Genomic DNA, 13,651 nt, shown 5'->3' with positions numbered 1-13,651 from the left:
TAATTATTAAGATAGTAGCAGCAGCACATTTTTTAGTTTTTAAATGTTTAAACTTTTTTTGGGCTCTGTTTTTCCTGGCTGAGGGGGACAATGGCAGCTGACCTCGGGACAGCTGAGCAGCTCGGGGTCTTTTTTACTGAAACCAAAACCGTCTTCACCACTGAAACCGTCTTTATCACCGCCCACTTTGTATGACAACATTAAAGTTTTCTTCATGTATCACACTTTTCTCTGACAACCTCTGATGGGCAACCTGTCCAGAGGAGCTGCCTTTATATTGCTTTAATGCAAATGAGAACACTGAATACGAGCTTTCTCTTTCATTTGTTGCTGGGGGAGTTGCCCATCACTGTTGCCTCGTTTGTGGACTCAAATTAGAAAGTGAAAAATAAAGATGGCGAGCGTGTGTGAAGGCGGTTTTGGTTCCGGTTTGGTCTCTAGGAGGCACTGACTGGCTGCAGAGGCGGGCAGGGGGAACAGCTGCCTTCCTGTCTGGACAACAGGACACTGCAGACACCCAGACCTCCTCCTTCTCCTTCTCCACCTCCTGTTGCTATCGCCCCCGTTGCAGGTGTCGCCACCTCCTGGACGGCTGCGGTGGTAATGTCTTCATTGTAAAGTCGTTTGATGCCGTCGAAGAAGTCATCTACCTCCATCTCCTCCACCTGGACACACAGACAGCGTTATGTAGTGACGGGCATCAATGGGGATATTTGATTGGCTTTTGCAGCCTCAAGTGGACACTCAAGGTATTGCAGCCTGAACGTAAGGAAGAGAGAGAGCGAGAGAGATATGGTGTTACCTTGCGTTTGGAGGAGGATTTGCAGCGCAGTGTGACCTTCTGCAGGTGGTTAAGATGGCGGAGGTTTTTGGGTGGAGAGAGCAGCGCTGGGATGTCAGTGGAGGAGCCAGGTGTTATTTGCTCCTGAGGAACAGCGGTGACGAGGGCGTGGTCCCTGGAAGACTCGGCGGTGGAGTTCCTGATCCCTGGAGAAAAGAGAAGTTACAGAAATGCTTTAATACATACAGGACACACACACGCACATATATGAAGTAGCCCTCTCCAACACCTGGGAATAGACTTTGATGTTTAAAATCTAACGTACCCAGTATGCAGCAGAGGAGTGTGGGGTCCTGGTCCGGAGGCTGCAGGGTGGTCGGACTCTGCAGGGGTTGGTAGATGTAGACAGTGTTTGGAGGCAGGGAAGCCTTTGGTGTGGACAGACTACGAGCCACCAGCTCTCGGCTTCGAATCAACTCAGAGCTGTCGATCTGAGAGAAGAACAGGAGGAGGGGGAGACAGGCGGGACACTATTAAGTTTCTGTTTATTCTCTGAACTTTGTTACTTCGATAAAGTTGGTGGATTGATATTTACTCAAACAGGAGTGCTTTAAATTAAAAGGTAAAAGAGACACAGAATGAATAAAGAATCAACAATAATAATACAAATCTCTTGAATTATGAACACTTAAAGGTAATTATAAGTCTTGTTGTTAAGAGCAACATGCTCTGTATACAATACATGGCAAACATTACTTTCCCAAAGATAAAGACAATGACAAACAGCTTACAAACATGTGATCATAATTTATTGACTTTTGGCTCTAATAAATGAGCAGGGAATGCAAACAGAGAAGAGGAGGTTCAAAAGCAGACAGCAGCAGCAGCTACAGACGGAATGAACTGGAATGATTTCTGGATAGTGGTGAGATATAAAAAGAAAAACTTGTGTGTTCAAGCTCTCTGAAAAAAGGGAATATTAGATCCTCTGTTCTGACTCCATTTACAACTACTGAAAAATCACTTGACTGCTGTTTTAGCGCCCTCTGCTGGGCTTACCCCGAACTGCATTTCAGTCTTTTCCACCAGAGCCTCTCTTACAAAAACAAATTCTCCTGAAATAATTAATAGAGCATGTTTAAAAAGAGATTTTGAAGAAAGTCCCGAGCACAATGTGTTGTTGTTATTGTCTGTGTTTTTCAGTTTTCTTGAAAGATATTTTTGGGCCTTTTTTTTTCTTTATTAGATAGGAGAGTTGAAGAGAGACAGGAAACATTGGGAGGAGAGAGTAGGGGGATGACATGCAGCAAAGTGGCCGAGGTCAGATTTGAACATTTGCAGCTGCTGAATGACAGAAAGGCGGATTGGCTTTGGTACCTGTGCCTTATTCAGCAGGTCGATGGTGAGAGCCAGCCAGTCAGGACAGCAGGTCTCCAGCTCCAGAGTGATGAGGGCCAAGGCCAGCATGGATCCTCTCAGCTACGGGAGCACATGAGGGTCAAACTTGATCAGTTTTCAGGCAGGGGGTAAAAAGATTTCTATGAGGATAAAGTGAGGATGTTTGTGTGTGTGTGTCTACCTGTATGAGTGTGTGGTCGGACAGACACTGGTAGAGCCGTCGTGTGAGCATGGAGAGGTGCTGAGAGCGGTTCAGTCCCAACATGGAGTCCAAAAACCCAGAACGACACGACAACACCATCGCATGGAACTGTGGGGAAGAAAAAAACATAAATACAAGATTAGGAGAGTAGAAAATCCCATTCCATGTAAATGTTTTGTGAGTTATTTAGTCTATTTTAGAAATCAGTGTATAACCCTCAACGACAGCAGTTTTAAAAACTCTAACCATCAGATTGAGAGCAGCAGATCAAAACGGTTTTGATGATATTGTCTGAACGTTTGGTGTTGTGTATTTATTTCACGTTAGTGCTGGACATTTATTCAAGTTACAATTAGGATTTTGGTTTTGCATCATCATGAAAACAAGATAATCGAGTTTAAACGATTACTGTGCTGCATGCTGTGTATGCGCTCGTTTTGTCCTCCTGCATGAAGATTTTCATTGTGTTCAGCATAATGCACAACGCTCAGTTTCTGTGCAGCTCCATCTGTTTTTGCTTTGTGAAGATTGCCCTTCTACTAGAGACAGTACGGAGGCTGAGATCTTGACTTTAATGCAGAGAAAGACGTTTGAAAGTAAGGTGCAGAAAGTCTACAGTAACCTCTTTTTACCACTAGGTGGGACAAGCTGCACTGAATGGATTTCTCAGACACAAACACAAACCAAGGCCAGAGAATGAGATCAGATAATATGAGACACAATGAAGGTTGCATGTGTCCGTGTGTGTGTGTGTGTGTGTGTGTGTGTGTGTATAAAGACGTACAATGTGCAGGAAGTCCAGTGCTGTGGCGGTGTGCAGATCCCAGTTCAGTTTGTCCAGGATGAGACGCTCCATCCTCAGGATCTCTGCAGAAGAACAGCCACAGCTGCTGGAGTCAACCAGCTCCTTCAGAGAGGGAACACACTGACATACACACAAACACACAAAGAGACCAACACACACACAAACACACACACACACACACACACGCACACACACACAAAGAAACAGAAACAACTGTGAGAATTCAGTTGAAAAATTGATCCTACATAAACACTTGAAAGAGCTACTAATACAAGATTTTTTTGTGTTTTGATTTGAAGTTCATAAACAAGTATAAAAAAGGAAAGAATATAATGTTCTGTTGCTTTTTTTTTTTTTTTACAATCCTCCCCTCGATATTTCCCTCTCTCTGTTTCATGCACTCTCATTCGCTTTCGGCCGTTGCTGCAGTCAAAACAAATTTCTCTGTACCAGATTTAGACTCTCTGAAATGTCAAGGTGTTTTTATAACTGCTAGATATCTCTCAGGTGTCGGTGAAGCTTTAGGGCATCATTCAATTTCTGTCTGTGAAATTCACACAACAAAGAGCAATCATTCATGACCAGAGCAGTAGCCAGTTCACCTCTGATGTTGTTCTCTTTTTCTTAACCCGGTCTTGTTCAACAGCTGAGAGAGCTATATGTATTTGTGTAACTGATGAATGTCTGTTAAGTAATGATGTTTTGTCTGGTTGTTGTGTATTACTTTGTTTTCTGTTAGGACCCCTTCAAAAATGAGATGGTACATCAAAAGGGGCTATACTTTACTAAATAAATAAATTCAAACTCATCTGGGGCTTTGTCAGCTACATTCACTGTGTAAATATGTGGAAAACACAAGTGTCTACTTTCTGATGTGTGTGAGTGTGTGTTCACCTCATCTTCCTCACAGGTCTTGGCAGCCAGGAAGAAGGAGGCGATGGCGATGCAGCGGAGGTACTTTGGACGGGCCTGAAGACAAACAATCAATCAGTAACTCGGTAAAATTTCACAGTCAGGTTAACACCACAGTCCTGAAGCGAGCTTCAGCTGATGAATGTGATTCAGTTATCAAGATGCTAGTTCTGGTGGAAGATGAAAAAGACAGACCCACTTGTTGCTTTACTGCACATTTTCACTCCACATTTAAGAGGATTATTGTCTTTAAACAACTCAGTGGAAAAAGTCAAGAAAAGTCAAGAGACAGCAACTCATGGAGCAATCCGTAACATACGTAGTATAAAATGATAAAGTGATCTTACTATATGATCAGACATTAAGGAAACTTTTATGTTGGAAACATGCTATGTTGAAGTGCTGGCTTCTCTGACAACAATACAGCAGCCAGTATGTCCTCCTTCTAACTTTAGATTCTGATCCTGAATGATCTGGATTTGTTTGGACCAGAGAAGGTAGGCAGGTTTAAGGCTACCCCCCCACACGGCCGTTTTGGACGCCCCTCAGTTTGCCAGACAGAGGTCAAGCCAAAAGGTGATGCAGCGATGGAAGCGGGCTAGTCAATGTTTTGTCCTCCCTAACTTGGAACTTGAGATGTGCTGCCTTCATATAGTTCTTTTTAATCTTCCTGGTGTTATTAAATGTGTATGCTCTTGTTTTTGTGATGTGCATGGATGCTGAGTATATTTCTCTTTAGCATGATTTTAAAAAAAAGACGTGGTAGCCATTTTTTATCACTGATGTAGGCGGGATAACAAAATCAAAAAGTGGTTCAAACTCTCTAAATTTGACAGGACAAAAGCTGTATATAGCTGTGTATCCAGCTGACAAGACATCCCTGATTAACTTTGGTCTGAAGGGCTCCAGACACACAGTGCTGAACAGTGAGTCTTATCAGGAATACACAGAGTCCATGGGTCCTGCTTATCTCAGAACATTTTATTCCACAGCCACAAACATGAACTTTCTGTCTGTGGAGTGGAGCTTTGTCCTGACCTGACATTCAGCTATATCTCTGCTCCTGAGTAAACCCAGCTGTGAGACAGACAGCTGTTAGGACGATCCTCATCATCGTAGCAGCACAGCAGTGGGAGTATCAGACGAAGAAATCAAGACATTTGTCTTACTTACTTATTTTTTAAGATTTATTTTTGGGACAGTGAATAGAGTCAGACATCAGGGCCACATCAGGATTAAAGATGTTTGATGTTTTGTAAGTGATGTTTTTTTTTTTGTTGTTGTTTTTTTTTGTTACCTTGATGGGAGCGAGGAAGCGGTCCAGGATGCTAACAGCTAACACCAGGGTCTCTGGGTACAGCTGCAGCCTGCCGTGGAGCTCCGTCAACCAGCGCACGGCCTCGTCCCGCTGGGCCGGGGAGATGTCTGTATCCTGAAACAAACAAACAAACAAACAAACAAACAAGAGTTAAACATCAGCGGCTTCGTCGCCGTAAGCTGTTTGTTCTGACCACTGAAGCTAATGAGGCAGAAGCCTTTAATGGACTTGTTTGTCACAGGAGGCCTCATCGCAGTTGAAACACTGTTTTCACTGCAGCAGGCTAAACAACACTTCCTTTGTGTGGCCGTGAGTTTGTTTTGTCGTCACAACATATTACGCTTTGTTTTCTTGTGGCTGTGAATTTATAACCTGCTGTTCACTGAAAACACGGCTGAGGTGTGAGCACACTGAACTTATTTGTCATGTTGAGGAAATTATTTATTATATTATTATGTGTCATGCTTTCTGCTCCAGGGCCAAACAGGACTAACTTCCCAGATGCAGTCTACTACTTTGGAGTATCTCATGAGGACCCGGAGGAGGGCCTTCCTGTCGGACATGTTCCCACTAAACAGAGCAACAGGATCTTCCTCAACAATCAGACCAAACCTTGTAACAAAAACATTCCAGGAATTCCAGGTTTTTCACCATCTGACAGCTGACATTTCCTTTACATATGTTTACCTCAAGCTTCTGTCCAATGAAAATCTGCTTCTTTGTGAAGAATGATTGTTACATTTATGTGTTTTTCTGAAGGGTACACGTGTTTTATCTGGGATTAACAGGTCCAAGCTTTGTGGATGGAGCTTTCTACAACAGATACAGACTCATGTTTGAGTTCCTCAAGATTAAGTTATTCTAAAACAAACCCTTCAGTGGAGCCTGAAGTCAAACCAATCGTCTGCACTCGGGCTGGATAATGTAAGAATTATTGTGACATCTTTGCTTCAATAAAATATCCAATGCATGTTCTGCCAAACTATTAAATGAATGATATTCTGTTACACTTCAGATGCACGTCTCTGAGTTTGGGATGATGTTACAGCTTTCAAAACATCCTGGAGAAGCACTTTTCCAAATGTCAGGTTGGGTGGGCATTCCTACTTGTGGTAAGTAAATTGTCTGTTTATTACTCAGAGTTATTCACCTCATGTTGAGAGTAAACGCAGCGATGGCATGGTGGCTACTTCCTAAGCAAATTCCCTGCATGTCTGTGGAGTGGTTTTCACACATGTGCACTCCTGAATAACTCTAGACACTTTCAGGCATCCCTAACCCTGCCCTAAAAGAGGGAAAATCAATCTTTAAAAAAACAAAACAACAACACAACATGAGGTAATTTAACATTACTCTGCTTTTGGATTTAATTTATGAAGGATGTGATCTATCAGGTAGAACGCACTGCTGACACCAAACAGCCAATAAGCTTAAAACGATCACCATGACAACTGTATTTTATGGACGCACCTACTTGGAGCTAGGTGTAAGATTTAAGTTACACCTTCTACCTCAGTGGAACTATCTCCGCTGGTGCAACCCGGTACAGATCTCTAACTACAGCCTTCATGCAACTTGGCAGGCTCTCCATCAGTCTTTCACATTGTTGTTGACGCTATACCGCTCTTGGAGCAACAGCAAGAGTAGGCTTTTATACCTTTCATTGTAGTGAGATTAGGCTCAGGGGATCACCATATCATTAAGTAGAATGAGATACCCCTGAGTGGAAATTAAACACTGGATAGCAATTTGAGTGTTTTTTTTTTTCTGTTTGTATTTCTAAGTTGTGTTGACGCTGGTCACACTAGTTTAGTTTGTAACTGGACTGGAAGCTGGAGACAAAAGGTCAGAAGGACACTGACCCCGCTCGCACACTAATCTGCAACCCGACACCGTTCAGCCTCTGAGCTCTTTACTGTCTTAACTAAAGACAACTGGCCTACTTCAGCATGTTTCCCAAAAAGGCTCAATCTGTCAAAATATCATCCGTCCATCTTCTACCGCTTCTTCAGGTCACAGCAGCAACGAGAAAAGCAACATTTTCTTAGGGTGGTTTTTTGTGTGTACAGTATGAGTCACTTGTTTTAGCTTCTTCTCAGGGACGAAAAGGTCATAGAGTTCGTCTCGTGTGATTTACAAGTTATGGGTAACTGGAGCATGCTTAACATTTGCCCCATGTCTTCCAGTCTAAAGTCATGGTCCCACACCCTGACTGTAGAGGACAACAAAAATCCTGTAAAGCAGGTGTGTAGTCAAACATTTTTTGTTAGTATTTGGCACAGATATCGCATATTGCCAGTCATCCAACACAGACAGCTACAGATCTGGGGGAACAAATATAACAGCCCTATGTTGGCATGGCTACACAAAAAATATGGGAATGATCTCCTTGTGAGACTGACACAAAATGCACCCTTCATGATACGTTGGAAAACTGAAGGCTGTCTGTTTTGATATCAGCAGCCAGAGGTGATAAACCTGAGATCATTTTGTTAACATGTATTTCTCCTTTACTGTGTTTTTTTTACAGTAAGCATGCTTTGAATGTGATCCTTGAACTGGGGTGCCGCATGTGAGCACTTGTATGCAGGAAGACTACCTGGATGCTGTAGTATGGGTTTCCACCTGCGAGGTGAATAAAGTTTCAGAACTGAATAATCATTATTATAAGAGTTAACACATTTCACTGCCTACTCCAGGAACTGTATTTGGTTTAATTTCTTGTAATTTTCCAGCTTCTTGTGTGTGCTGACGGTTAGTTGTCAGAGTACTCAATCCAGTTAGTGACGCTTCAAAGTCTGCTCGCTCTCATTGGCTGCTGCGGGTATTCTGTCGGAGGCGGTCTGACCAGTAAAAACTTAATGCTTTTTCACAAATACGAAAAAAGGAAGAGGAAGGAAGGAAAAAGGAAGCAAATGACTTTTTCTGAAATGAGGTCAACATCCTCAATGTCAGATGCAAACACAGGACTTGATAAGAATCGCAGCACTAAAGGTTTCTCTGACAGAATCTTACAGATTATCCTTATTTGGATTTGGATTTAAAGATCTACTCGTTGAAATCAGAGTGATGCAAACTGTGATTATTCTAGAGTATTTGTTTCTTTGTATTGATTTTTTCTTCAATCCTATTGGTCAAAAATAAATCTGCATGGTTTAGTACAGAAGAAAACTTTATAGCCTTTGTGTGTCTTTGTCATTAAGATTGCATTAACATTAAGTAAACAACCACAGTAAGTTGTAATTAAAGTAAGACAATGATCGTGCCTGCAGCAGTGTATTTCACCCAGAAACACTGCTGTTGTTTATTTGTCCTTAGGAGACAGAGTGAGGTCTTACACCAGTTTACACCTCTGCAAACGCAGTAAAAGGTGCTGATAAGTTTCATAACATCTGTCCCAGCGCTGTCGTTTACAGCCTTTTTATCATTGACAACACAAAACCAATGATAGGCAGATCCAGCACCTTGATAGACAGGTGCTGTGTTAGGTCAATGTTTCACCATCATAATAAACACAGTATGTACGCACACATTAGGAGCAGATCCTCCTCAGGCTGTCTGAGGTCTTGATTTTTGTCGATGTTATTGCTGAGGTTTTCCTCCAGGAAATGTTTGAGTTTGTTTATGATTGACTTTTATTTCACTTTAATGCCCCGGACCACATGCTGAGGAAAACTTTTTGCGCCCATCTTTTTAACATGTTCAGAAGCAGCCAATGAACTAACAACGCCCACATAAAGACATGAACGGGTGTTTGGATCGGGACCAGAGGTTTCCGTGCTTGGCTAACCTGGCCGCACTCTGGGATCCAAAACCTACAGATCAACAGCAGGAGGTGGAACGTGTCCCATTGGGCAGATTAAAGTGGCAGACACATGAACACGCAGCAGTGACTCAGCGGTACAAGATCTGGATTAACAGTCAGAGATTACCTCGATGCTAATTCCATTTAACTTGAATCTCTACACCTTTAGGTCAGCTGGGAACGCGAGGAGTGCAGGTAGCACGGATCGCACATTTAGTGGTCGTGCACCAGTGTTGTGATGACTGCGTTTATAGCTTATGCATGCAGCAAAGATTATATTAATTTCCTGGATCCTCTCTGAGCCTTACTGGCTCTTTAGTGGTGTAACTGCAGCGCTGCAGGTGTCTCACGTACAGATTACAGACTAGGGATGCCCCACTGCCAATCCCATCTGCTCAATTAGCTCAATTAGCTCCATCAAATGACCCAGAGATCACTACGTCACGGCATGCTGAGGGAGCCGCTCAAACAAGTTTGTAAACAGGAAACATTCAGGGAAAAATACCTGACTAATAAAGCAGGTAAACTTCCTGATCGTCAACCAGAGTAGACAGGTTTTCCAAGATAGTGTGATTTTTTTTCTTCTGAAAACAACAATCATATCACATCAATCATGTGCATCATAATTTTAGTTGAAAATTAATGGCTTTTGATTATGTGGAAGACAATAACTACTTTATGAAGCTGCATGTAATGATGAAATCAAACACAGTGTATGACTGGAAGGTCTGGCGGTTATGTTGTGCGCCACTCTCTCCTCCCAACATGTCCTGTCTCTCTTCTGCTGTCCTATCTCATAAAGGCAAACTCACTTAAAGAATGCCTTAAACTTAAAAAGGAAGCATGCAATGATTTAGAGTACGGATCGAAGTAATTACAGGCTGACATCATGCGAGGACGAGCCCATACACAAGTCGTGACTTACTGAGGGTGTGATGAAACTAGGCGTTGTGACATCACATGAGTATGTGTCTGGGGCTGAGGTGTATACTGGGTGAGACCAGCTGGGGATGAATGTGATTAAACAGAACATGTGTTGTCTTTGCTCAGTGACGCACTGTGTTTCTGATTCACGGCTGCTTCATCATTACAGGTTATGAAACTGTCATGTTTGTGACGCAGCAGAGCTACCAACCCTACTACTGTATCTACTTCAAATAAAACAACCAGCTCACGTAGTAATCGCATTATCTTTGAGTTTAACAATCAATCAAAGAAGAGAAAATGTTACCAAAAAAAACATAAATCAAGTATTTCAAGCATTATTTCATCCATTTCAGAAACAAAGAAGCGTGACATTTACAGCTTATTATTTATCTGACTCGATTAACAAGTTAATGAACGAAGGCACCCATTGGTTTAAAATCTCACCTGTGAGGAGGGTTTCTTTGGCACGTAGCCCCTCCACATCTTGGCTTCCCTAGAGGCGGCCTTTTCCAGAAGAAAAGACAGCCTCTGGCGTCCCCAGGGGTCGATGAACTTCATTCTGACCTCCCCTGGATGAGCCTACCTCCCCACTGGATACAGCTACCTGAACAGAGAAAAGGGGAAATCAACATGTCACATACTTCAACCATCTAGAGCAAACTTCATAAAAAACTATTCATTTTTCGCACAATTACTTTGGTGACAGGGGAGATGACGAGGGACATGAAATATTCTCACTTATTGAAATGTACACATTTTTGGATTGTGTGAGGGGCTGCTACACAGGGAGTGCGCTAGAGCTGTTGGGGGTTCTGTGCCTTGCTGAAAGGCACATTCGCAGTACTCGGGAAGTGACCTGGCACCTCTCCAGCAACCAAACCAACTCCCATATTTTGGATTGCAGCAGTGACCCACCGTTTCTCATCACAAGACCCTACAGACTGAGCTACTGCTGCCCCAAAAGTGGGGGCAGGACTTTGGGCCTAGCCCGTTATCTTGCTTGTTGTCCCACAGCAATGTATGATCTTATAATATCGGCATGAATGTGTTGCAAGTTCTTTGATTTGTCACATTTCCGATATGAACTAACAAAAACATGGCAATGCAGCACATCCATCAACGTCATTGTTATTAAATTCGAATAACATCTCAGTATAGCCATATGGATGTGCGAAATAATTTCCCTTATACGAGAAACTATTAGAGTGAAATGAATCAATAACCTGCACCCTGCAGCAAAGATTAGATTAGGTGTGTATTGCCATTTGCACAGGTAGGCTACAGGACAGTTCTGGAGTTTTTGTGCATTATTTCCAGCAGCAGAGTCAGCTCTACAAAAAGAAGTAAAAGTATAAAAATATGAGCGCTATATAAAAGATACGAGAGCAGAAAAGTACATACATTGTAATAGTACACAAAAATATAAGCTTTATAGATCAAAGCAGACACTGTACAATGAAATACAAATGTTTTATTGTCCTGCAAATTTTGTAAATCTATTATGGCACACAGATATTATATTATGCAACATATTTTTTACTTTCTTAACCTGTTAACAGTCCAACAAACTACCTGCAAGGCTGACCGATGACACTTATCACACCAAAAACAAACTTTGTGCCACTAAGTTACATAACAACTCACTACAATACAGATGGCAGGTACCGTCTAATGTGTGACATCTAACTACATGCCATTATTAAGGGGATTTACCCAGAGGAAGCCTTCTCTGTAGGGAAGCACCTGGCTGTCCGAAGCAGGTGCATTACCAAGCAATTCCTCTCATTATTACGCCGGATACGACTATTCCCTGGAACGGAGCTAAGATGACAGGCTAGCATCGTTAGCAACTCGCTAGCTGTGCTGACGTCGCACTCATACTGTAAAATGTGTTATCACATAAATGGTGTAAATGTTATTCACTACCCTGAGAGTGTGCGATGTGAACTAAATTTGAGTGTGTTCAAGCCGACAAGAAGGTTAACTGTACAGTGGGGACGTTTAAACAGCTAACTCAGATCCAGTAAATAGACGCAGCCTCACCTCCCCTGCGAAGCGGCGTAACCCACAGTTGGATTTCATCCGGTCCGATCGGTTCAAGGATAATTTGGGGGTGAAATCGGGGACCCGTTCTTCGGTTTAATCGTCCATTTTGGCGGCCATGGTGCTAAGTGTTGGGGAAAAGGGGTAAAAAATGTACAAAAAGAAAAGAACGGAATAGACAGCTACGTCTACTTCCGAGGAGGGGACCGGGGGGAAGAGATAAGGGAAACAGACTCCGCCCACCGCAGGCAGAACGGGCAGGACGAGGGACAAAGCAAACATACCTTCTGTGGAAAATTCCTATTAATAATATACTAGTATTATTATTATGGAGTGTTTACTTTTATTCTTATTAACTTCAGATAGAAGGAGAAACGACACATATGAACATATTAATTAGCCCTCCCCTTCAGTTATGTTGATGACTGAAAAATATTTTCTCTGATTCAAGGAAAGTTCAATGAAGCAACCATAATGTTTACTGATTAAAATGTCATATTTGACTTTAATCGAAGCTCATAGCATCAGCATTGAATAAGCAATACTTGATATACTAACTATACTATACTCCACTACTGTACATTCAGTCATGACATAACTCTTTGTTTCTTTTTTTTGTATCATTAATATTATTAATCATACTTTTGCCTATGGAGCAGTTTGTCGAAGGCAGATTCCTTGCTGTGTAAGCATTCATTGCCAATAAAAGCTAATTCGGGGTCTGATATACAAAATATACTGGTGAAAAATAATCTTTAAATGAGTATTTGTCAAGTGGATCGTGTATTTTTGGGGTGTGAAATCTTAAAATAAGAAGGCATTAACTCAGTATTTCCTTATGGTTACTTTTCACTTGTTTCAGTTTATGGGGGCCTACTCCCTGCAAAATGTCATGATTAGATTAGGAGGCTGAATGATGATTATTTAAGTGTCAGTTTGATGGATGATTTGTCTTTTATGACGTTTTAGATGTGTTTTACATTATGATGTAACCCAATCATCTATTTACGTATGTTGAGCTTCCTCAGAATGAAAGCGGAACTCAAAGATATTTGCTCACTTTCCCACTATGATAGCAAATGTTAGGCAAAAGACTTAAAGGTTTATGTTGGGACAACGAGCAAGTTTTACGTAATGTATCGATTTTCTCAAACACGAAGCCTACTTATCGTTGTTCATATTCCTATTTCTTATATTTTATCATTTGTCTCAGAAATCGCATTTTTTTTTTCTTTATCTCTTTTTTATTCTCTATAATACTGTGTTTAGCCAACAATCGGAGTAAGGACAGTTGTGACGTTTTGTAGCATTTAAAATGACATTTGTTGAATAAAATATAACAGAAGAAAAAGTCAGTGGGCACTACGTAATGTCAAAGTTGCGTCAGGATAAAAAAATATATCCTATAGCCAATCAAATTGACCCATTTTGGGCGGACTATTTGAACGTTCTAAACTGCG

The 13,651-nt window shown here is 41.7% G+C and overlaps 1 protein-coding gene and 1 long non-coding RNA gene across 2 annotated transcripts in view; one reads left to right on the top strand and one right to left on the bottom strand.

Annotated features, from left to right (window-relative positions):
• ccni (cyclin I) overlaps positions 1–12,421 on the bottom strand; it is a 13,405-nt gene extending 984 nt beyond the window's left edge. Inside the window, exons 1-10 of the mRNA XM_020656294.3 lie at positions 12,192–12,421; positions 10,593–10,752; positions 5,396–5,530; positions 4,081–4,155; positions 3,166–3,306; positions 2,361–2,489; positions 2,159–2,260; positions 1,107–1,272; positions 803–987; positions 1–665 (exon numbers count right to left, since the gene is read on the bottom strand). The exon at positions 1–665 is cut by the window's left edge and continues 984 nt beyond it. Coding sequence (XP_020511950.1) covers positions 438–665; positions 803–987; positions 1,107–1,272; positions 2,159–2,260; positions 2,361–2,489; positions 3,166–3,306; positions 4,081–4,155; positions 5,396–5,530; positions 10,593–10,706 — 1,275 coding nt within the window. The 5' untranslated portion in view covers positions 10,707–10,752; positions 12,192–12,421 and the 3' untranslated portion in view covers positions 1–437. The remainder of the gene's footprint in view (positions 666–802; positions 988–1,106; positions 1,273–2,158; positions 2,261–2,360; positions 2,490–3,165; positions 3,307–4,080; positions 4,156–5,395; positions 5,531–10,592; positions 10,753–12,191) is intronic.
• LOC114921521 (uncharacterized) lies at positions 5,540–8,380 on the top strand. The gene is made up of 6 exons (XR_010669032.1): positions 5,540–5,725; positions 5,894–6,058; positions 6,176–6,340; positions 6,432–6,528; positions 7,947–8,048; positions 8,152–8,380. It is a non-coding gene; the product is annotated as an uncharacterized lncRNA (long non-coding RNA).
• Positions 12,422–13,651: the final 1,230 nt, after the last annotated feature.

The sequence above is a fragment of the Labrus bergylta genome, chromosome 17, assembly GCF_963930695.1.
Source record: "Labrus bergylta chromosome 17, fLabBer1.1, whole genome shotgun sequence".
Lineage (NCBI taxonomy): Eukaryota > Metazoa > Chordata > Actinopteri > Labriformes > Labridae > Labrus > Labrus bergylta.
The sequence above is the reverse complement of the archived record's forward strand: the minus strand, read 5'-3'. Positions and strand labels throughout refer to the sequence as shown.